The sequence below is a fragment of the Capra hircus genome, chromosome 3, assembly GCF_001704415.2.
Source record: "Capra hircus breed San Clemente chromosome 3, ASM170441v1, whole genome shotgun sequence".
Taxonomy (NCBI): domain Eukaryota; kingdom Metazoa; phylum Chordata; class Mammalia; order Artiodactyla; family Bovidae; genus Capra; species Capra hircus.
In genome coordinates this window covers 18,178,193-18,200,404 of record NC_030810.1, presented here as the reverse complement: position 1 = coordinate 18,200,404, position 22,212 = coordinate 18,178,193, and the positions used below count along the sequence as shown (strand labels likewise).

The 22,212-nt window shown below is 51.3% G+C and overlaps 2 protein-coding genes across 5 annotated transcripts in view; one reads left to right on the top strand and one right to left on the bottom strand.

The window, feature by feature from the left end:
* Window positions 10,189–13,069, top strand: HYI (hydroxypyruvate isomerase (putative)). Of its 3 annotated transcripts, none has more exons than XM_005709577.3 (8): window positions 10,189–10,524; window positions 10,604–10,715; window positions 11,677–11,791; window positions 12,191–12,269; window positions 12,359–12,408; window positions 12,511–12,580; window positions 12,669–12,803; window positions 12,913–13,069. In XM_005709577.3, the coding sequence occupies exons 1-8, from the start codon at window positions 10,326–10,328 to the stop codon at window positions 12,984–12,986; spliced, it is 834 nt and encodes a 277-aa protein (XP_005709634.3). In that variant the 5' UTR covers window positions 10,189–10,325; the 3' UTR covers window positions 12,987–13,069. The 3 variants fall into 3 exon arrangements, with proteins under 3 accessions (XP_005709634.3, XP_017898393.1, XP_017898386.1); XM_018042904.1 differs by having other exon boundaries at window positions 12,656–12,803; XM_018042897.1 differs by lacking the exon at window positions 12,511–12,580 and having other exon boundaries at window positions 12,656–12,803.
* SZT2 (seizure threshold 2 homolog (mouse)) overlaps window positions 13,063–22,212 on the bottom strand; it is a 51,970-nt gene continuing 42,820 nt past the window's right edge. Inside the window, exons 59-72 of one of the 2 annotated variants that reach the window (XM_018042872.1) lie at window positions 21,926–22,193; window positions 21,743–21,822; window positions 21,516–21,641; window positions 21,214–21,413; window positions 19,808–19,898; window positions 19,500–19,580; window positions 19,343–19,417; window positions 16,925–17,138; window positions 16,410–16,563; window positions 16,145–16,267; window positions 15,643–16,048; window positions 15,412–15,528; window positions 14,061–14,129; window positions 13,063–13,899 (exon numbers count right to left, since the gene is read on the bottom strand). In XM_018042872.1, coding sequence (XP_017898361.1) covers window positions 13,756–13,899; window positions 14,061–14,129; window positions 15,412–15,528; window positions 15,643–16,048; window positions 16,145–16,267; window positions 16,410–16,563; window positions 16,925–17,138; window positions 19,343–19,417; window positions 19,500–19,580; window positions 19,808–19,898; window positions 21,214–21,413; window positions 21,516–21,641; window positions 21,743–21,822; window positions 21,926–22,193 — 2,148 coding nt within the window. In that variant the 3' untranslated portion in view covers window positions 13,063–13,755. Of the gene's footprint in view, window positions 13,900–14,060; window positions 14,130–15,411; window positions 15,529–15,642; window positions 16,049–16,144; window positions 16,268–16,409; window positions 16,564–16,924; window positions 17,139–19,342; window positions 19,418–19,499; window positions 19,581–19,807; window positions 19,899–20,216; window positions 20,329–21,213; window positions 21,414–21,515; window positions 21,642–21,742; window positions 21,823–21,925; window positions 22,194–22,212 lie in introns of those variants that run through there. The other variant, XR_001917464.1, reaches the window with a different exon arrangement.

The window sequence follows — 22,212 nt, the reverse complement described above, 5'->3', positions numbered from 1 at the left end:
CTGTGTTTCTCCCAGAATAGACAGTGAAAAGAAAGATACTTAATAACAGGTAGAATTCTTATATTAGTATTTTCACCCATGAAATGAAGGCTAATATGATGAAAAGGGCAAAGTGTAAGCTCTTAAAATGATCCTCCCCATTTACATGCCCACCACACCAAGAAAGTCAGTCAGAAGCAGTACTTTCACCTTGGGGAAATCACAGAGATTAGTGCTACCATTAACACATAAGATGTGCAAGGGTAGTGGTTCCCAGCACATCCCCATTTAACTCACTTAACTGGCTAGAGCATGAACCAGGTGGGGCACAGAGAAAGAGAATAAATCTCTGCAAACTTAGATAGTGATGCCAATCACGACTAGAGCACCAAAGAGGAAATCTTTGCTGTGGCAATTCAATACAGCCCATGGCACCTGGCATTCGGCTTCACCATTTCCCATTTCACCTGGAAAATATTTTCTTTCCAGGAAAAGAAATCTGAATTTATACAGCAGGGAAAATAGTATAACTTTACCGTCTTTGCCATGACGATGTCCTGTCTCGTCCTCCCTGCCCTAATATTATGTGATGGGAAATCAAGCATTTCTGTCTCTGATAGGACATTCCCATTGATGGTATTATGATAAACAGACCTGTGAGTAGGAAGTGTCTCACACTCTAGAGGCCTTTGTAAGCTAAATGTGTCCCTGAGGCAAGGGACCCACCATACAGGGGAAGTATCTAGGGGTTCTGTGGTCTGGAGCACCCTTCTGAAGGAAAAGACAAGTTGCTGTCTCTTGAATTTTACACCACAAAGCAAGAGACACACTGAGGTTGGAGGGAGGCCACTGTGGACCCCTCCATCTTGGAGGGAGCAGAGCTTGGTTCTCGTGGAGTAAATACATATTCTGCTTGTCTTCTCTGCCTGAAGTTCTTCTTCCAGGATCATTTGTAGAGTTACAGAATGCCTTATCCTTAACCATGCTACCAAATGCTGTACCATCACCTCTGACAAGGGGACATGATTTACAGCATAAGAAGTGAGAAGTCCTCAAAGCCACCCACATTCCTTCTCCATCTCCAAAGCCACCACTGGACAATTTCTCATGCACTAACTCCAAATCTCTTTCACCAGGAAGAGCTCTGGCCCTTTTAAGGGCTCACCTAATTAGGTCAGGCTCATCCAGCTGCATCTTGATTTCATACCTGACTTGGGACCTTAATTGCACCTGCAAAATCCTTTCATAGCAATATCTAGACTAGCGTTGGATTGAATGACTGAGAGATGGGGCGTGTACACCAGGAGCAGGAATTTGGAGAGACTGTTTCTGGATTCTGCCTACCATACCTCCCCTCACTGTAACCTGATTCCTTATTTGAAGAACACCAGCGGCAGAAAAGCTAAGGTGTCAGGGGGATTATGCAGATTGGGATCACCTCTTGATGAAATGGCAGTCAGTGGGATTTTGTGCATCTCGTTGACGAGAACACGATTTTTTTACCCAGATGAAGAATGAAAGTGCACACCGAGGAAAGAAAGAGGAGAACTCTGATGGATATTTTTTGTGTCCCTTGTATTCTACTCCTTGCTCTCTGCCCGAATAGATGGACCAGTGTTGGCTCCATCAACAGGTTCCCTTTCCCTCGGGCTCTGACTGGTTTATCTAGTGGGGAGGCCCACCAGGAGACTAGAGGGGAGAGGAGTCAGGTGGGGTATTTATTTCTCAGGCTTCCTCCATACAGGCTGCCTCAAGCCGCCCGTGTCCTGCAAGTGAGGGCTTCTGCTCCTTGTAAGACAGTTACTGCTATTGAACCCTTTCCTCCTGGATCTCAGTCCCCTTGCCTGCACCTTTCAAGCTTAGGAGGAGGAGCAGCTCTGCTGTGATAGCCCTAGGTTGCTTCACTATCTCATGGATCTCCCCTACGCCCTGCCCACGCCTTCATAAATAGTCCCTTTATTCAATCTTCCGAATTATCCTAATTTGAATGTGCCATCTGTTTTCTGTTTGGACTCTGACTGATACAAGAACCTATTAGGAGATAGGCACCGGAGTGTGGCAGATGGAGATACAAATATTACCTTTCTTACCACTACAACTGGCACTGGACAATATGGCTTAGGTCTGCTAGGCAAGCAGGTTGCTGACACTTCCCCCCGAGGTCAGTCCCATGAGGGCTCAGCCCTGTAAGCCTTACAGTGGGGGGAGTGGACCAGGAAGGTACTTTTTCACACAGAGAAGGGGGGATGGAACTCAGAGGAGCAGTTAGGCTCCTCTCTGCTGAAAGAGTGGCTCTGCTTCCCTGGGGAAGACTGAGAAGGCAGGGCAGACTTCCTTCACATTGGGAACATGAAGCCTGGGGGAAAGGCGGCACTGCTCCAACATTCCAAACAGCAAATACTCTAACTAAAGACAGAGATAAGTAAAACAGCCAAATGCTTAACATCCAGAATTTCTAGGAAGAACACCTATGAACTAATTAAGCATCCTACTGAAAAGTGGGCAAAGGCCGCAAATAAGCCAATTCACAGAAAAGGGAATGTTCGTGGCAAACAAACATCTGAAAAGCTGCTCAACTTCAGAAATAAGGAAAGACTTGATTTTTTAAAATGTTTTTTTCCTGCGTCAGATTGGCAAAAATCCAGCGTTGATGAAGATGTGGGGAAACAGGCACTCAGAGGCTGTCAGAACGAATGTAAACTGATAAAGTGTTCTGAAGGGTGATTTGGCAGTGGATGAGAACTTTAAATGTGCTCATCCTTTGACCAAGCAAGTCCACTTTCAGAGACATATACTGGAAAAATATTCATATTTGTACCCACATACAAAAAGGCATATACAAAGATGTATCATTGTTGTAATAGTGATCGCTTGGAAGCAATCTTTTTGTCCAACAATAGGGGAAGGATAAAAACTTTGTATTCTGGAATAAAACGCAGTTATTCACACTTGCACCCTCTGAGTCATACACACACTGGTTATATTTAACAAAGTTTAAAGATTGCATGTGGATGGGTGTGTAACTAGCTAACACTCCATTAACTAATACTGCCGAGAACAACAGGCATATGTAGGGGAGGGGCACAGAAGAGTTTCTGGACACGATCCAGCCTCTCAGTAATAGAATTTAGAAACTAAAGATAAAGGGCCAGTTACAGGAGCCTCCTTTTAAAGATAAGGGTGTATAACATGGAACAGCAAATATTATTATATTCTTCCAAGAATATAATGATTGTTCGTGCAAGTACAAATTTTGTAGAGTGATTCAATGCTGTTTCATATAATGATGTTATTATTCAATGTACTGTGTGAGTGAGATGACTCTGTTTAAATGTGCTGAAATTTTAGTTATACAGTCCCAATGTAGATGTACCATGGGTATTCCTCTATGACATACTTGGATACCACAGAAACCTATGGAAGAAAAACTTTACCAAAGATTTAGCTTCCTTTTTGACACAGTTACAAGCGATCATGAATCCATGTGATACGGACTATTACTGGTAAAACTGAGTAAAGTAGAAAGTTAAATTCCGAAGCCTTGGAAATGCAAACTCAATGGCTCAGACAAATAATAATAATAGACTGACACTAGATTCTTAAATCCAGGCAGCTGTAACTGAACACATGGCTGGATGTGAAAATACCTAACGTGATATATGGAGCCTGATCTGAACATGCCGTATAAAAGTGATAAAAAAAGACAGGGAGCTCAAATAAGAAAGTTAAAATAGAAAGGAAGATGCTCTTGTATTAAAGCAAGGTAGGAAAGAGATTAATGAAGATTGGGTGAAATAAAAATCATCAGCATAAATTCATTACTTTGAAAGATAGAGATTCTCTCATAGACACTGAGATCCCTAAGTTGCTGTGAGTCATTTAGCTTACCACTACCAGCTATATGAAATTATATAAATTCATAAAATTATGCAAATACATAGCCTAAGTGCCCATGGTCCAAGTCTTTAATTTTTTTTTTACCAAAAGAACCAAATGTTTTTTGAAATGTGCACAATTCTTGGTTTGGTGATGGGAAAAGCAAGTTAGTTCTGAGACATCTCTTTCTTGGGAAGAGTTAAGATGAAGCAAGAAGGCTAGTCTGATTGATTCCCTTACAGAGGTTTTGAGGGAACACAAGGCCTCTCTCAGTTTTTCTTGCCACGTCTCTCTGTTGTTGTTGCTTAGTTGCTAAGTTGTGACCCCTCTTTTGTGACCCCATGAGCTGGAGCCCACCAGGCTCCTCGTCCATGGGATTTCCCAGGCAAGAATACTGCAGTGGGTTGCCATTTACTTTTCCAGGGGATCTTCCCCACTTAGTGATTGAACCTGTGTCTCCAGCATGGTAGGTGGAGTCTTTACCACTGAGCCACCTGGGAAGCACTCTGTACATCAACTTTATTCTCTCTGGCTAAGTGTCACTCTGCTTATTTTATTTATATACAGAGTACATCATGTGAAATGCCGGACTGGATAAATCACAAGCTAGAATCAAGATTGCTGGGAGATACATCAACAACCTCAGATATGCAGATGATACCACTCTAATGGTAGAGAGTGAAGAGGAACTGAAGAGCCTCTTGCTGAGGATGAAAGAGGAGAGTGAAAAAGCTGGCTTAAAACTCAACATCCAAAAACCTAAGATTATGGCATCCAGTCCCATCACTTCATGGCAAATAGAAGGGGAAAAAGTGAAATCAGTGACAGATTTTCTTTTCTTGGGCTCCAAAATCACTGCAGACTGTGGCCGCAGCTATGAAATTAAAAGATGCTTGCTCCTTGGAAGGAAAGCTATGACAAACCTAGACAGTGTGTTAAAAACCAGTGACATCACTTTGCCGACCAAGGTCCATCTAGTCAAAGCTATGGTTTTTCTAGTAGTCATGTATGGATGTAAGAGTTGGACTATAAAGAAGACTGAATGCCAGTGAATTGAGGCTTCTGAACTGTGCTGTGTTGGAGAAGACTGTTGAGAGTTCCTTGAACTGCAAGTAGATCAAACCAGTCACTCCTAAAGGAAATCAACCCTGGATATTCATTTGAAGGACTGATGCTGAAGCTGAAGCCCCAATACTTTGGCCAGCTGATGTGAAGAGTGGAGTCATTCTAGAAGGCCCTGATCTGGGAAAGATAGCAGGCAGGAGGAGAAGGGGACAAGAGAGGATGAGATGGTTGGATGGCATCACTGACTCAATGGACATGTGTTTGAGCAAACTCTGGGAAACGGTGAAGGACAGGGAAGCCTGGCATGCTGCAGTCTGTGGGGTCGCAAAGAGTCAGATAGGACCTAGCAACTGAACAAAGTGTCCTGGTGAGGTATGGTTCAACTAAGGAGAAAAGAGGGAACAGACATTGGGTAGGCAATCTACAATGCCTATTACAGGTACTTTGGTTGGTCTAGCTTGGGTCTGGTGTCCAATCACTGACCAATCACTGTGGCTGGGTCGAGAGAGGAACTTATAAGAAGATGGTAGAGCCTATTCACACTTAAGATGAAGAAGTGGTGAAAGTGATATAATTCCCCCAAACAAGAGAAGAAAGAGAACCTCTATTAGATATTGATTGCTGCTAACAAGTTACCCCAAACTCAGGGACTTAAACGACAAATGTTTACTGCCAAAGAGGTTCTGCAGCCAGGAATCTGGGTGTGGCTTAGTTGGATCTCTCTGACTCAAATCTTGTCTGTCATGAGGCAGTCAAGGTGTTGGGCAGGATAGTCATCTTAAGGCTCAGTGGGAGTGGACCTGCTTCCAACCTCACTCACAGGTTGCCAGCCAGAGGCACTGGCTCCTAGTTGCTAAGTTGTGGCCAGTTCTTAGTTGCTCTGGAAAGACTCTTAGACATAGATCTTTCCATAGGGCAGCTCACAATATGGCATCTGGTTTTCTCCAGAGCAAGTGAGTTAAAGAGGATACCCAAGACATAAGCTAAAGCCTTTTTGTAACCTAATCTCCTGGGTGACATTGTACTATTTTTGCTGTATTCTATTTGTTTGAAGTGAATGGCAAGGTCCAGCCCATATTCAAGAGGAGGGGACATGATGACCAGGAGGTGGAGATCACCATGGATCACTTTACAAGCTGCCTCCCACAGGTTCTGAGCAGGTAAAATAGTAAAGGACCACTAGCCTGAGCAGTGACACGCTGAATCTAAAAAGTAGCAATTATAGTCTAACACAAACAAGCTGAGTCTGCTGAAAAACCTTGAGATTCTCATGATAGTGAAATGAAGATGTTAATATAAAATGTGCCAACAGGTGGTAATAAAGCATATCAAAAGCTTTACAATGCTATCATTTTAAATATAGGACAGGTACAAAATATTTATAAAATATATGTAAGATACAGAGAATGTGATAAAGGGATGTGATCGCAACACACCAGAAAAAGGGGATGACCCTTAATCTTGAAGTTTCCGACACCACCCCCTTCTCTCCCTCTCCAGAAGTCACCATCATCTTGAATTTTGTGGTCACGATCACTTGCTTTTCTTTATAGTTTTACCACAGATGTTCGTATCCCTATACAAGGTATTGCTTGGTTTTCCCTGCTTTTGACTTCGTGTAAGTGGAATCATATTGTATATATTTCTCTGTGATTTGCTTCTTTCAGTCACAATCATGTTTGAGATTTATCCATTTGATGTTTTCAATTTGATCCAAAGTCACTAAGTCTTCATGCATTACTCTAATCCAAGAGCAACTCAATTTTATCATTTAAGTCACCTGTTTTCCCTTCACTTTTATAAACAACACTGCGGGGCCATGCTACAACTCATCTATATATGTATCAATGGACATTTGAGTTAGTTCCTTATTTTTGCTGTTATGAACATCACTGAATTATTCTGGGTACGCTTCTCCACAAAGTCCTCCAGGGGATAAACCTGGGCATGGAACTGATGGATCAAAGGTATATGAATGTTCAGCTTAAAGAGATGATGCCAAATTAACTTCCAAAGTGGTTGTAGTAATTTATACTCCTACCAACAGTGAATAAATGCTCCAGTTATTTCAAATCCTTTCCAATACTTGGTATTGTCTACTTTTTAAGGTTTTTTTTTTTTTTGCCAATCTGGAAAGTATAAAATGAAATTTCATTAAGGCTTTGATCTGCATTTCACATATGAGTTGTAATATTTTTTTATGACATTGGCAAGTGCAATCAGTGATCAAATGAGACTCTGAACTCTACGTGCAAGTTTCAGCCATTATCGACATAATTATTTACAAGCTCTTCTCTTAACTGATCATCATACCTGTACACATTCTTTGATTAAAGTTAAATGCAGGGCCTCCCTGGTGGTCCAGTGGTTAAAAGTCTGCCTTGCAATGCAGGGAAAACCAGTTCAGTCCTTGTTCTGGGAAGATCCCACATGCCACAGCTTGCTAAGCCAGGGAGCTGCTGCTACTGAGCTCAAGCTCCGCTTGCTATGGAAGCCCGAGTGCCCTAGAGCTGGTGTTGGACAACAAGAAGCCACTGAAATGAGAAGTCCATGTGTAGCAATGAAAGCTTAGTGCAGCTAAAATTAACTAAATAAATTTAAAAGAAAGTTAAATGCAAAGAATCAAGATTTGTAAAAATAACTTAGTGTAATGCTTATTTTACAAAGTGGATAAGGTATAGACAAATGATGACTAAAGAAAATAATTTTCCTGGACATTGTTCTCCTCTTGTATATGTTTTGATACATTATGTGAAGGTGGATATAAGGAGAAAAGTGAGTCATGAACATCTAGTTTATACATTATCTCTGCTGCCCTAAAAAGGGTATACAAGCAAAAAACGAGTAGACCATTGGAGCCTGGACAAATCTTTTTCCTGGTAAAGACCCAAGAAGATGGTGGTGTTTTTAAAGTCTTAAATAGAATTTGCATACTCAGAGATTTACAGCGAAGCAATACTTTGGCCACTTCATGCGAAGAGTTGACTCATTGGAAAAGACCCTGATGCTGGGAGGGATTGGGGGCAGGAGGAGAAGGGGAGGCCAAAGGATGAGATGGCTGGATGGTATCACCGACTTGATAGACATGAGTTTGGGTGAACTCCGGGAATTGGTGATGGACAGGGAGGCCTGGCATGCTGTGATTCATGGGGTCGCAAAGAGTTGGACTGAGTGACTGAACTGAGCTGAACTGTTGATAAGGAATTACTTACCTTAGATGTCACTCCACATTGTCAACAGTGGGTCATAAACACGCTGAACTTGAGATTGATTAAACTGTTAAACTTAGTGAGGCCATATCCTGAATGGACAGTGCCCAAGAAACATGAATGGCTTCCCTGATAGCTCAGCTGGTAAAGAATCCACCTGCAATGTGGGAGACCTGGGTTCGATCACTGGGTTGGGAAGATCCCCTGGAGAAGAGAAAGGCTACCCACTCCAGCATTCTGGCCTGGAGAATTCCATAGACTGTATAGTGAATGAGGTCGCAAGGAGTTGAACACGACTGAGTGAATTTCATTTTCACTTTCTTCCAAGAAACATGTTCCCGGAAGAGTCAGAGTTCCAAGCATAAAGTAGAGGGGCAAGAAATTAAGTGATTTGATTTCAGGTGAGCTGACATCCGTCTGTTCGTGGAGGCAGTGCTGAAGACACAGTACCTGCCAGGAACTGGGATTAACTTTAACTCTCAGCCTGGGCCTGGGGTGGCTGGGTGAGCCTGACTTGGGATGCAAGTGGGCAGTGACAGGAGACAGGGAACACTGGGTTCTCCTGGTGTTGCACTTCAAGTTGCCTTTTGTCAAAGTTAGCACAGAGAGCAGATCAACATGACTGCTACGCATGTGCCATCTGAGTGCAAAATTACATTTTTGAGAAGCCATTCCAAGGTGGAGCTCCTGCTAAAAATTCAGCCTGCCAGATGGACTTGAGACAGGTTCGATCCCTGGGTGGGGAAGATTCCCTGGAGGAGGGAACGGTAACCCACTCCAGGTTTCTCTCCTGGATAATCCCATGGACATGGACAGAGGAGCCTGGCAGGCTGCAGTCCATAGGGGCGCACAGAGTCGGACACCCACAGCACGTTAGCACAGTCATAAAAAACTTAAGTATGGTCCCACTTTTTCACCATGTAATCCCAACCTGGAATGTGCCAATTCAGTTGGGTTAGTGTGGCTGAAATAAACCTATTCGGATGATCTGAAGAAACACCAGGAAACTACAGACACAGAAACCAGGGAAAGTCTAAACATCCTGGCCTGAGGAAGCGTAGACCTGGGAGCTGCCGTGGGTTTGGTCAGTCCTGGGAACTCTAAAGCAGCGGTATCACAATGTGCTACACCTACTCCTAGTGTTCGGTTATTTTCTTTCTCTGTTCTAATTTTCTTCACCACCTGACTCCAGCTTATTTATTTTGTACAGCCAGAACCATCTGCCAAACCCATCGCTTACTTGGCTCTCAGGATTTCCTTGTTTGAACGCTCCAAGAGGGAATCTAATTGGCCAGATCAGCTTTACAAACTGGACAAGGGTCTCGGGCCCGTCTATGGATTGGCTGCGCTTGATTAGATGTCTTTCCGTGGCCCAATCAGCTGGGGCTGAGGGAGACAGGCCGCCCACAGCCGCTCGGTGCGGAGTCCAGTGGTGGGGGCAGTTTGCCTTACAAGGGACTTTGAACTTTGTACCTACAAGAGGAACCTGAGAAAACGATTCAGAGATGGAACCAAAAGGTGCATTAAAGAGCTTTTATAGCACACACACACACACACACACACACACTTTGAAACCCCTGTAAGCATGATCAATTCTAGGCTGTTGAGGTGCGGAACGAGCAGCTAATTCAAGATTTTCTCTGGGAAAACGAAATAATATGCCATAAGACCTCATATACACTGTGATCAGGGTTTTCTAGGACAAGACTGTACGTGTTGAGTTTTTGCCCTGTACAGGAAAGTTAACGGCTGAGTGGTGCGGCACATGGCTATCAAAAGTTCTTTAATGAACAGATACTCTGGTTATAATGAAGGTAAACACCAAGCGTTTGTTAGCGTCCACGTTCCTTCACCCTAACTGGGCCCGCGACCCCTCGCCATGCCTTCCTCTCCCGTCCGGAAAAGTGCACTTTTCTGGCAGGTCCGCGGCCCTTACCACCCACGGGTCTGCCAGCGGGAGAGGGCCGGCACCCAGCTCGCGGCGCCAGTGCGCCCCCGCGCGGCCGGGCCGGGTTCCTCCACCACTTCCGGGTCCTCCACGCCCCGCCCCGCCCCGCCCCGCCCCGCAAGTGCGGCCCTCCAGTCTTTTCCCCGGCCGTGCAGGCAGCGCGGGCCCTCAAGTCCCCGCTCGACCCTGCCCGCCATTGCAGCCTTCTAGCTGCGGGGACTCCTCCCCGCGCGAGCTCTCGAGTAGCCATGGCTCCGCTCCGCTTCTCGGCCAACCTGTCGTGGCTGTTCCCGGAGCTGTCGGGCTTTCCCGCGCGGCTCCGGGCCGCGGGCAGTTCGGGCTTCGAAGCAGCCGAGATCGGCTGGCCGTATGCGGAGCCGCCGGAGGCGCTGGCGCGCGCAGCGCGGGAAGCCGGGCTACGAGTGGTGCTAATCAACACGCCCCCAGGTGCGCCGGGAGGGCCCAGGCCGGGACAGGGTGGGGCAGTGGGGAAGGAGCAGGGAGCTGAGGCCCCTTCTTTCCGCAGGAGACAGAGAGAAGGGGGAGAATGGGCTGGGGGCTGTTCCCGGGAGGCAGGCGGCCTTCCGAGAAGGGCTGGAGCAGGCGGTGCTGTACGCTAAGGCTCTGGGCTGTTCCAGGTAACCTCCCCTCTCCATTCCCCCGCCCCCATAATCCGCGAGAGAAGAGGCTCAGGGGTACTCCCGTCTCTGCCTCTTTAGTCCTGGTCCCTTGTAAATTGCCTTTTTGCATTTCATCTGTGTGTACGTCACTCTCAGTTTGCAACTCTTTCTTGCTCACCTCATGCTGGGAACTCAGTATGACCTGGGACATAACCCAGTCAGTTCAAGGAGACTCTGGGAGCAGAGAAAGCTTCATAACAGGTAGTGATGTTGAACTGGGTCTCCGGGGTGGGTGCTTGCTTGACCAAAGGAGCATTCCAGGCAGCGGTGCAGTAGCCACACGCCCCCGGGGCTTGGTGTATTCTGCAGAGATTATGAGGCTGGAGGTGAAGTCTGTCTGCTTTGGAGGTGACTGAGAAAGATGAGGCGGTGAAGGGAGAAGGTGGGGGACTCAGAGTGGGGCTGATAAGGTGAATGTCAAATCCTGCACAGGGCAACCAGACTGCGAAGGAACTGGCAACAAGCAGTTATGGGGCAGAGGGAGGAGTGTGTGTGCAGAAAACAGATGGGAAGCAGCTAAGAAACAGATGCAGGGAGGAGAGACAAGCAGCGTGGAATACCTGAGCATAAGGGTCAAAGTAATTTTTTAAAGGTGAGGCTTGAGGAGAAGGGCCATGGAAAAGGAGAATCTGGATGTACAGAAGGGGCTGCGTGAGGGCCTGTGGTCTCTGAAGCAGGAGGATGGTGGGCCTTCAGAAGGAATCTGGGAAAAGCCTCGGTCTTAGGTTGACACAAGTGTCTGAGGGCGCCGGGAGGCCTGAGCACCACAGCCAGGTGGTCTCACTGGGGACCTGGGGAGACGGGAGGCTGGTGCAGTCGGAGGGCAGCTGGAAGAGAAGTACCCAGCGAGCATGGGTGTGAAGGCTTCTTCGGTGAGGATGGACTCCACAGCCCCCCTCCAGCCCCATTTTCCCCACAGGATTCACCTGATGGCTGGCCGAGTGCCCAAGGGGGCTGACAGAACCGCGGTCAGGGGTGAAATGGAGATAGTTTTCCTGGAGAACCTCAGGCACGCAGCTGAGGTTTTGGCTCAGGTGAGACAGTGAAAGGGGCTTCTCAGATGGCACAGTGGTAAAGAATCCGCCTCCCAATGCAGGAGATGTGGGTTTGATCCCTGGGTCAGGAACGTCCTCTGGAGGAGGAAATGGCAACCCACTCCAGTATTCTTGCCCAGGTAATCCCATGGACAGAAGAGCATGGGGTCGCATAGAGTTGGACATGGCTGAGCACGCACATGAGACAGTGAAAACACATACTGACACACATACTTCATGCATGTATGTATGTGGAGGGGAAGCACAGTAGGGAGCGCAGTGAGGCACAAGGCTGGGCCCTGGCCGAGGCCAGAAGGGCTGGGGATCGGCTTGAACAGTGACTGACTGAGGGGGTCGAACTTGGGGAGAGCTCTACTCATAGATCTGGCCTGGTGCTAGGAGAACCTCGTGGGACTGCTGGAGCCCATAAACACCCGCATCACGGACCCCCGGTATTTCCTGGACACGCCCCAGCAGGGTAGGCCCCCAACCCCCGGCCGCCTCCTGTCCATTGATTCTCCAGCCCTCCTTGAGTCTCACGACCCCTCTCCCGGGTTTCTTTCCCAGCGGCAGCCATCTTACAGAAGGTGGGAAGACCCAACCTCCAGCTACAGATGGTAAGTGGGGGAGAGGGTGTGCTTCTCAGAGGGCCGTGTTCTCCAAATCCAGGGACAGTGGTGTGGGCTGCAGGGTCTCTGACTGGGGGATCTCTGCCCTAGGACTTATTCCACTGGCAGATCATGGATGGGAACCTGACAGGGAACGTGCGAGAGTTCCTGCCCATTGTTGGTGAGGGCCCCTTTCTCGGCTTCTTCCTGGCCTGCCATGAGGCTTCCCCTGTCCTTCCACTCTTTCTACCCCCAGCATCTACCCCCAGGGCACGTGCAGGTGGCACAGGTCCCCGGTCGGGGGGAACCCGACAGCCCCGGAGAGCTCAACTTCTCGTATCTGTTCCAACTGCTGGAAGATGAAGGCTACACAGGCTTCGTGGGCTGCGAGTACCAGCCTCGAGGTGAGGGTGGGCTGAGCCTGGCCCCAGGGAAGGGCCTCTGGAGGGACACTGTCGACAGGGGCTGTCTTCCTCCTCACGGCCTGAGATGCCGCGCGCCCGCTCCCCTCAGGAGACACAGCAGAGGGCCTGAGTTGGCTGCGTTCATACTGGGAGATGAGGGGCCGCCCGCAGGCTGGCCAGTGAGGTCCTGCGCTCCAGCCACACGCCCCTGGGACGGTGAGCAGCATGACTGAGTCTCCTCTAATTAAAGACACCCTGCTGACGTTTCCACGTGTGTATGTTATTGGAAGGGGCAGGGGAGGACACACAGTGTCTTAACTCTGCGGTTTCTTCGGGCTTCTTCCCTCCTGCAGAGAAGGGCCATGCAGCTTGTGTTCAAGTCCTCCAGTCTGTGCCGGTGTTGCTGTGTCCGTGCTCCTTGGGTACAGACGAGAAACCAAGGGTACAGCGGCCAAGGGACTTGCCCACGGTCACAGCTGCTTCAAACACAGAGCTGGGATTCGAACGGAGGTGTCTTATCTCGATGGCAATTGTCTGGCAATGATGTCCCAGTGGGAACTGATGATCAGATGACTCGTGATGGGGGTGGGGGAAGTGGGTATCGGACAGGATTCAGGCAGAGCAGCTCTAAGGGGTCTACCTGCCACCTGATATGAAGAATTCCCAGACTCAGCCAGGTGAGCAGAAAGGAGTCTCCTTCTAGAAGGGCCCAGGGACCTGAGAGGACATGGGCACCTCAGGAGGTGAGTGGACCCTCTGGAGCCCTGTGCTGGTCAGTGGCAGCAAGTGTTTAGGGAGCATAGCTCCTGCTACAGGCCCCCAAGACACAGTCACACGACCTCTGGCGTCCCTCAGTGTCTAGTCTTGCCCAGGGACCTGGAAGGGCTGGTCTAAGATTTCAAGTGGGCAACCTTATACAGCCATGGTTCGAGGACATTCAGTGGCCTGTCCTTCAGAGGAGGCGGGTCCAGAGGGTGAAGCAGGCTGTGTTGATGACGGACTCCAGGTGGTGGTAGGTGGAGACCAGCTGGGCAGGGGGGCTCTCGCTGTCCTGGGGCTGCACAGGGAAGGGCTCTCGGAAAACCACCGTCAGAGACTAAGGAACAGGGAGAGAGTGCAGTGGTGAGAGGTGGGCAGTCTGGGCCCAGGAAGCTGGGCTCCCCACACTCAGCGGGCTCTGGGGTAGAGCATTTGGGGTATAGCCTCCCACTAGGGCTGACACAAAGCCCCTCAACAGCCCCCCACCCCTGTTCTCACCGTCTTTCCCAAGTGGGAGTCCAGAAACACTAGCACAAAACAGTCCGTGAACTTCTGATTCAGCACAACCTAAAGACACAGACACAATGAGATGGACAGTGAGGCAGAGACCCTCCACGAGGGCATCCTGGAGGCGGGACCAGCCTGAGGAAGGCCGGCTTTCATCACCACCTGACCCCACCTGCGCTGCAACCTTGCTTCTCCTTATTGGCTCCCAGTCAGCCTGTGCAGGACGTCAGGATGAGGGGAGTGGTCCTTGACTGGAAGGCCCTACACAAGCTGGCATCAACATCTGAAGCCCAGCAACAAAGGGGGGCTCTCCCCCCTCGACGAGAGTCCTCCTTGCCTCCTGGGTTTTGCGCGTCTGGCCTCCCGGATGTCTGTCCCTGTAGCTCAGCTTTGTGATCTCTCCCCAAGCAGTTTCTTCTATGCCTGGGGCTTCAGTGACCTCCTGTGCATATAAGTGCTGCCTACACCCCTCTCCTGAGCTCTAATCCCTGATGTCCATAGACATTCTAGACTGTGGTCCTGCAAGGTCCTCTTGGGCCTCAGACTCAACTCATCGCCCTTCCCCCAGACCCATTCCTGCTCCAGCACTCTTGCCACCCACAGAAGCACCCCCATCTGCTCACACTCGCCGCACTACTGCAGCCTTACCCCAACTAGCCTCAGCTTCTGGGTGATGCTTTGTCACACCTTGAAACTAAGTCTTCCCCAGAAGCACCATGTGGCAGGACCCCTCACCATGGGCCAAGTCCTTTTTTTTCAGAAGCCTCTTGAACCTTACCCCTCCTGAACTGCTGCTCTCAACTGGGCCCATCCTTGAGTCTTCCAGTCCCCAGTGCCCACTGCCATAACTCTCTTCTCTCCACTGCCCTTCCCAGCAATCTATCAGTCTAATGTGCACATTAATCACTTGTGGAGATGGTGGAAAAACAGCTTCTGGGCCAGCAGGTTGGGGGAGGGGCCTTGGGTCTGCACTTCAGCCAGCTCCCAAGTGGGGCTGACGCTGCTGGTGCGAGGACCACACTTTGATAAAAAGTCTTGAAAGCCCAAGAAGTCCTTTCTGGGACTTGAACCTACATGAACTAACCACTTATGAGGTTCCAGAGCTTGGCCCTTGGGATCACTAGCCAAGGTTTGTGCCTTTGAGGGTCCTGAGAGCACAGCTCTCTTCTCAGTGAGTCACAGCCTATGGCTTGGTGCTTGAAGAGTTTTCCTCCTCTACCTGTGTAGGCACTCCATCTCAGCCTCCCTCCAGAGCCTGTGTAGTCAGGCTGGGGCTCCTTGACGGAGACCCTGTCCTCCATCTAATGAGGATTTCTTTCAGAGGAAGGCCAAGGAAACTTACCAGGTACTGAGTCCCCAAGTCTGGGCTCTGGAAATGGCGACAGCTCTGGGGAAAGCGGCTCAGGAGAACCTTGATCAGGCTCTGGTACCAGGAGACCGTCATGGACAGGAAGCAGTCCTGGAGGGGGAGGCCCACAGGCATGGGTCTGCTGTCCCGGAGCCGCCTCTGAGACTCCCGCAACCTTCACCTTGGCTGCTGGCGGCCTTCCAAGCACCCACCCCAGCCCCTTACCAGCTGCGGGTCGATGTCCCCAATGGATTTGGCATGGACTGCTTCTAGGAGCTCCTCCAGCTCGGCCAGGGCCAGGCGCCCCCCTAGCCTCAGCCGATCAGGTCCTGGTGGTTCCAGCAAGAAGAGGCGCTTCCAAAGGGTGTCCCGACGGCAGTGCCCTCCAGCCAGTCGGACCAGCTGAGCCAGCCGTGCCCGTGCCACGCCCACCTCTGCAGCCAATGGGGGGAAGAGGGGAGCTGGTCCAGGGGCCACACTGGCCCCGGAGGCCTCCCCAGGGCTACTGGCTGAGCTCCCAGGAGCCTCTGGCTCAGGCGTCAGTCTGGGCGGCTTCCGGAGCCGGCGCATGTCCGCAGTGAGTCTGGGGAACAGCTCTCGTTGGCTGGTGAGCACCACAAAGAACTGTAGCCTAGGGTGGGGAGAGGGTAGGAGTGTGATGGTCACAGTAGGACAGACAGGGCCACTTCAGGGCAAGAGTCACGTTCAAGGTAGGGGATCTGCTGACCGAAGAACGTGCCGCTCAGCCTCGCCTTGCTCCTCAAAGGGTGCAGCACAGTGACAGACAAGCAGAGACACGTCAAAGTCGTCCTGGTGACGAAGTCCCTCAGAGTCGAGGTAGGAGCCAGAGCTGAGCAGTGGGGGTGGGGGAGACGTCAAGCCTGAGGTTCTGATGAAGCCAGGGGCCCATGCTTTCAGCCTAAGAGAACACGGGTCCTCCTACTGCGGGGATGGCCCTGCCTCCAGCTCCACCTGTCCCCACCCCGCCTTACCTGTGCCATGCCGACACCAGGGCATACTCGTTGTGTTCCGGGCCTCCTGGCCGGGCCATCCGAAGCGGCTTCATGTGGTAGGAGCTGGCGTGGTCGGCCACATAGTTGTACAGCTGGTGGGCAGCGATGAGCGGGGTGGGCAGCTCCAGGGTCCCTGAGAGGCGAGTTACAGGAGACACTGAGCCCCAGACAGACACAGTGATCTGTGGGCTGGAGGACAGGAGTCCCTGAGGCTCTGACTGACAAGCAGACTGATTCTTCTGGGGAGCTCCTGTGGGACATGGAGGTGGGACAAAGCGGCTCAGGGCACACGGGGTACAGGACCTAAACTTACGAAACAGACTGGGAGTTACTTAAGACAGAAAGGTGAGGACAGGGTCCAGGTGACACGAGGCGACTGACAACACAGGAGAGGGCAGACAAGAGACAAGGTCTGGCCCCCGGAAGTGGTCCCTTCAGTCCTGGCTTGCGGCCTGTTCTTTCCCAGGTTCACTGGCTTGCCCTTGGGCACTGACCTTGGTAAATGTGATTGCGGCCGAAGTGGGGCCCATCCGGGTGGTGGGCCAGGAAGTGACGCAGGAAGGTGGTCAGGTGGTAGCCGTGCCGCAGCACTGCGTGGGCGCCCAGCACGTGCTGGCGCACGAGGCGCAGGTGGAAGTCGTAGCTGAACGAGTGGACGTGCATCAGGTCCCGCACCCGGTCGCACTCCTCCGTGAACAGCATGGAGAGCTGGGAGGTGGCGGGGCCAGTCAGGAAACGACGGCAGGCTGCCCGGCGCACCCCCACCCCCTCCTCCTGCCTGGGAAATGCCGCGCACAGTTCACCCTGTCCTGTGGTCCCTCTGCCAGAGACGCTTCTGCGAGAAGCCCTCCTCATTACATTCAACTCGGTTGTAACTGTTGGCATGAAACTGACCATTTTGAGAGATGAACCTTTGAACTCTGTATCCCAGAGTCCACTCAAGTCCAGCACAGATTTACTCATGCAATAAATACTTGCTGAGTGCCTACCACCTGCCTACCCGGTACTGTTCTAGGTGCTGGGGATACACACGCTTGCCCTCAAGGAGCTTACAGTCTAGCAGTGGGGACAGGATAATAAACATCAGAGGAAATGAATACGCAGCACATTAGTAGATTGTTACGGAAAATCAATTGGTAAAGCAGGTGCAGTTTTAAACAGGGTGGGCTGGGTAGGCCAGGGGTGTAATTACTGACTATTAGAAAGGTTTTTCTGGTCACTTCCCAACTCTCCAGCTTTATCTTCTCATCAAATTACTTGCTCTCCCCAAGTATATATCACATATTTTCTCTATACTTTTGTACCGGCCATTCTCTTTGCCTGAATGCTGCTCCCACTGACCCCCAAAGCTGGCTAACTCCCACTCATTTGTAAAGCTTCATCTGGGACATCCTGTCAAGGCGAGCCCAGGGTGGGCCTTCTCTAGTTGATCTGCGAATGAATGAATGAATGAACAACCACTGATGCAGGAAGAAAGGAAGGCAGAGAGGCGGAGCTGGGCTTCTCCTGGAGGAAATCAGCATTACTGAGAGTGTATTAACAGTTGGATAAGTGAGGCTGGGATGGCAGAATCTACATGAGCATGCCCCTTGGTGACCCTGGGCAAAAAACTAGTAGGAAAGGAAATCAATGACTGTAAATGAGGCAACTGCCTAGGAGTCGGAGTAGCTGCAGGACCCTGGGTAAGTCACAACCTCTCTGCTTCCGTTTCCCCATCCACTATGGAAATAAAGGAAAGGCCCTCATAAATTTGAAGCAGCGTGATAAACACTGCAGTCGCCAAGGATGAGCCTCAGATTGCAGCCCCAGTATTGCCACCAACTAGCTGTGTTCCTGGGGCACACCACTTAACCTCTGTGAACCCCAGTTTCCCCTTCTGTACAGCAGGAATAAAATTCTCTTTGCTTAGAATGTATACTAAACACTTACTAATAGCAATAATAAAGCAACTTAGAAATCTAAGTAGGGATACAGATTAGATATGCAGGGGCAGAGAGAGCCAAGCTGGATAGAGATGAGGGGTCAGGGAAGTCAGGACTTCAGGAAGCTCAAGGGAATAGTGAAGTGGGTCCATCCTGCCAATACTGCAGCAAAGTGTGGAAGAGTGCCTGCCCGTCCAATCTCCCTGCTGTGCCCTAGGCCAGGTAGGTGCCTGCACTGAAGTCACCAAGCTTTCCTGGATCTCACTTTCCTGTGATGACTAGATGAGGCATCCATACCCGAATCCATACCTACGAGCTGGATCTGAAGCTGTCCAGATTTGGGAAGAGTCTATGCCGTCTGTCCTGGAGAGTGACAGCCTGTGCCCAGTCAGACCCTAATCTTTAGAAACTCAACTCAAAGTATAAGGAAGGCAGAGGCCCTTGCATGACAAGCCTGACAACCCAAAGGGGCCAAACTCACTCAAGGGTGGAGGGCTTCAGGTCCCTGACCACATTCGGTCCTGACTCATTCATTCATTCTAAGCCCTCCTGAGTGCTCGTGGGGTACAGAGGCCCTGCCTTCAGGCAATCAGAGGGCTAGAAATAAAACCGTGTGTGGGGGTATGCTGTATGGGAGGGGACTTTAGTCCACATTGTAAGTGTTAGCGACTATATGAACAGGGCCAGGCTGTCCCCAGCTCTAAGCCAGGACTGGCACTGGCCCACCCAAGTGTCACATTACCCATTCAGCTCAAATATCCTCACTGTCCAGCCATCTATGGTCAGTGCCAGAATGACTACAGGGCCAGAGCGGCCCCTGTGCTGCACTGCCTCCTGCCCCCAGGGCCACGCCTGAACCCGGCTCTGGACTATCACAGTGTGACCGGGAGATGGGCCAGCCATGGCACTGGAATGACCCAGCTACCCACAGCAGCAGATCATTGCTGGGGCTACACTTAGACCCCACAGCCCTCTGTCCCTGCCACTTACCTGAGAGTTGACAGCTTGCCCCATGGGGATTCGGGAACATTCCAGGGCAAACTGTTTGACACAGAAATAACAGCCCTGGAGAGAGGATGAAGATGAGGTCAGGAGGGCAAGAGACAGGAAGGCCTGGCTCTCCTCACATGGTGCTCCTCCTGTTTACCTGAAAAGCCAGCTCCATGAGGATGATGCCCCCAGGCAGGGCCCGCTGCAGGTGGTATGTGGTGACTGGAGAGCACGTGCTCTGCAGAAAGGAGAAAGACTGGGGTTCAGGGGCAAGGATGGGGGGTTCTTGGGGAAGCAGGTCCCTGGGCCAATGACTTTAATGGTGTCAGGCTGGGATCAATGACCTCAGTCATTATCCAGGGCCCCTGACTTTAGGCCTTGGGCAAACAATTCAGGCTTAGTGATGCTGCTGTCTGAGGCATCGCTGATTTCACTGCTGGGGAAAGCACATGACGATGTGGTTACCTTGGGGCTCCCTTCAGCCTTGGTTTTCGGGCAGGAGAAGGAACCCCGTGCTTCTGTTCCAAGGACAGCCATGGCCCGAAGCCGACTGGCGCTGCAGAAGAGGAAGAGGGACGGGGTGGGCAGGCTTGTGGGGTGAAGGGTCCCCGCTACCAGACCCAGAGCCAGCTCACAAGAGTCACTGTGGAGGCGAGGAGACAGGCTCAGAGGCGACCTGCTCGGGTCCCATGGTGGGTCAGTGGGCAGGCTGGGACTGGAGTCCGGGGCTAGACTGTGGGGCGGGGCGCTCTCCACAGCAGGTGCTGCTCTAAGGGGAGGTGGAGACAGGCCCCCCTATTCCAGCGAGAGGATGAGGGTGGGGCCGCCAAGGCTGCCGTGACCAAGGGGAGACTCCTGTGGGATATGGCAGTACCTGCTTGTTGGAGGCAGCAGGGGAGGATGGGAGGGGAGTGGGTGATGTCCATCTTGAGACTTCACGGGGAAAGCTCAAGTGGATGCTTGATGCCCTGGTAAGGATGGTTCCTCTGAGAGGGAAAAGGGGTTCTCTTTTGAGCCGGGAAGGTCAGTTTTAGTGATCTAAAGCCTGTTGTTCTTCCCTTCTCAACTCAGAGACAAAGGGGAAAAAGAGAAGTACTGTGAATGAGGACAAAATAGAAAGAGCCAATGAGACCCACTCATCATACTCAGGACTACAAACTCCTGGAACTGTTGCTGGGGGTGGGTGGGGGTGGCGGGGTGGGCAGTGGTCAAAGCCTTTGGCAAGAAGAAATGTCCTACTTAATTCTCAAGGAAATAGGGACCAGACCTATTGATTGGAGAGACTTGAGAGGGAAGAAGGCTTGATTTAAAATTTTCCTCTGGAAACATATATTTAACCTTAGTGTCTTTGGTTTTAAAAGGGAATTCTGACTTCTGGGAAGAACATAGCTGAATGGGAAGGACATGAACGCCAGAGAAATCCCTGCCGCTGGGACCCGGCTGTGGAGGGCAATGAGCAGAGTTCCTCCTGGGGTCTGTCCCTGAGAAATGAGAGGGGCAACTGAATGAGACGTCCTGGAGGCGCAAGCCTGTCCTCCTCCTAAGGCCGGGGAGAGAGCGGAGGCCGGGGGGATGGAGAGCTGGCTACAGAAACACTAAGGAGGTGGGACCTCCTTTCTGGGCCTAGGGGGCATCTTGAGTAAGAAAGCATGACTTACATTTACTACTTTGAAAAGGCATCAAACTGAAAACAGGAGGGAGAAAACAAACGGACATATGTGGATATGTGAAATGAACTGTGTCAACAGTGTGGGCCTGGTGAGCTGAATGTGCACGTGGCCCTAATTATCCAAACAGGACCCAAGGGGAAGGGAGTGTGGGGCTTCACCTGCTATGGAGGAGGAGAGAACAGGGAGATGAGAGGGGCTCACCTGCGGGCAGGTGAGGGGGGCCGCAGCGGCACCAGCACAAAGCCCATGCTCTGCAGATACTGCACGTACTGCTGCAGGAAGGCCAGGCTCAGCTCCTTCAACCAAGGCTCCTCCCGGGCGCCCAGCGGAGGCCCATCCGAGGAATCGCAGTTGGCGGGGGATTCTCGGCTTCCAGAGGCCGACTCAGGGCGATGGCGCCGCTGTGGGAGTGGAGGTTAAGAGACTCTACCCACCAGCAACCACCCTATCAGGGGTGAAGGAACGGAGGTCCTCCCGAAGAAATCCAGAGTCTGGAGCCTCACCTGTCCCTCCGGGGCCCCCGAGGTCTCTGGGGGCCCATGGAGCCAGGCTGCAGGGTCAAAGAGCAGGGCTGTTGCACAGTAATGCACCAGGCGGGACGACTGCTTCAGGGTCTCCAGCTCCCCGGCCTGGAGAAAGAGAGTGAGCACCGGAGAAAGAGAGTGAGCACCAGGTGGGTGGCCAGGGCAGGGTCACAGGACTGCCTGGAGGATGCGGGGAGGGCACTCACACTGATAGGCATGCTGGCTGGGGCAGAGCGCTGCTGCCACGTGACAAACAGGTTCTCCATCTTCATCTGGCGCTCCAGCTCTAGGGGTTGGAGGCTTTTAGTAGCAGACCCCAGGAGCAGCCACCCCTCTTCCTGCCGGGCTCCACAGCTGGCCCTGCCTGCCGCCCGGCCCGGCCCGCTCACCTCTGCGCTCTGCCATCTTGATCTCCAGGAACTGCTGTCCATGGTAGGTGACGGGATCGGGCGGTCTGGGCACAGGGCCGAGGGAGGAGCTGGGGCGGGCGGCTGTGATATCCCGCAGGGCCTCATCGAAGGGGAATGTGTCCAGGGGAAGGGGGCCCCCGCCCCGCGAAGACCCACTCAGCCGGCCCTGCTCACGGCTCAGGGGGGGACTTGCACTCCGGATGAGGGTCTCTGCTTCCACGGTCGGCAGCAGGAATGGGTTTGGCTCCTGAGAGAGACAAAGCCTC

What these genes read in the sequence shown, in the direction of transcription:
- HYI (XM_005709577.3), top strand. Translation starts at nt 10,326, where the DNA reads ATGGCTCCGCTCCGCTTCTCGGCCAACCTGTCGTGGCTGTTCCCGGAG. An exon ending in GCTAATCAACACGCCCCCAG is followed by an intron (nt 10,525 to 10,603) that starts GTGCGCCGGGAG and finishes TTCTTTCCGCAG; the next exon opens with GAGACAGAGAGAAGGGGGAG. An exon ending in AAGGCTCTGGGCTGTTCCAG is followed by an intron (nt 10,716 to 11,676) that starts GTAACCTCCCCT and finishes TTTTCCCCACAG; the next exon opens with GATTCACCTGATGGCTGGCC.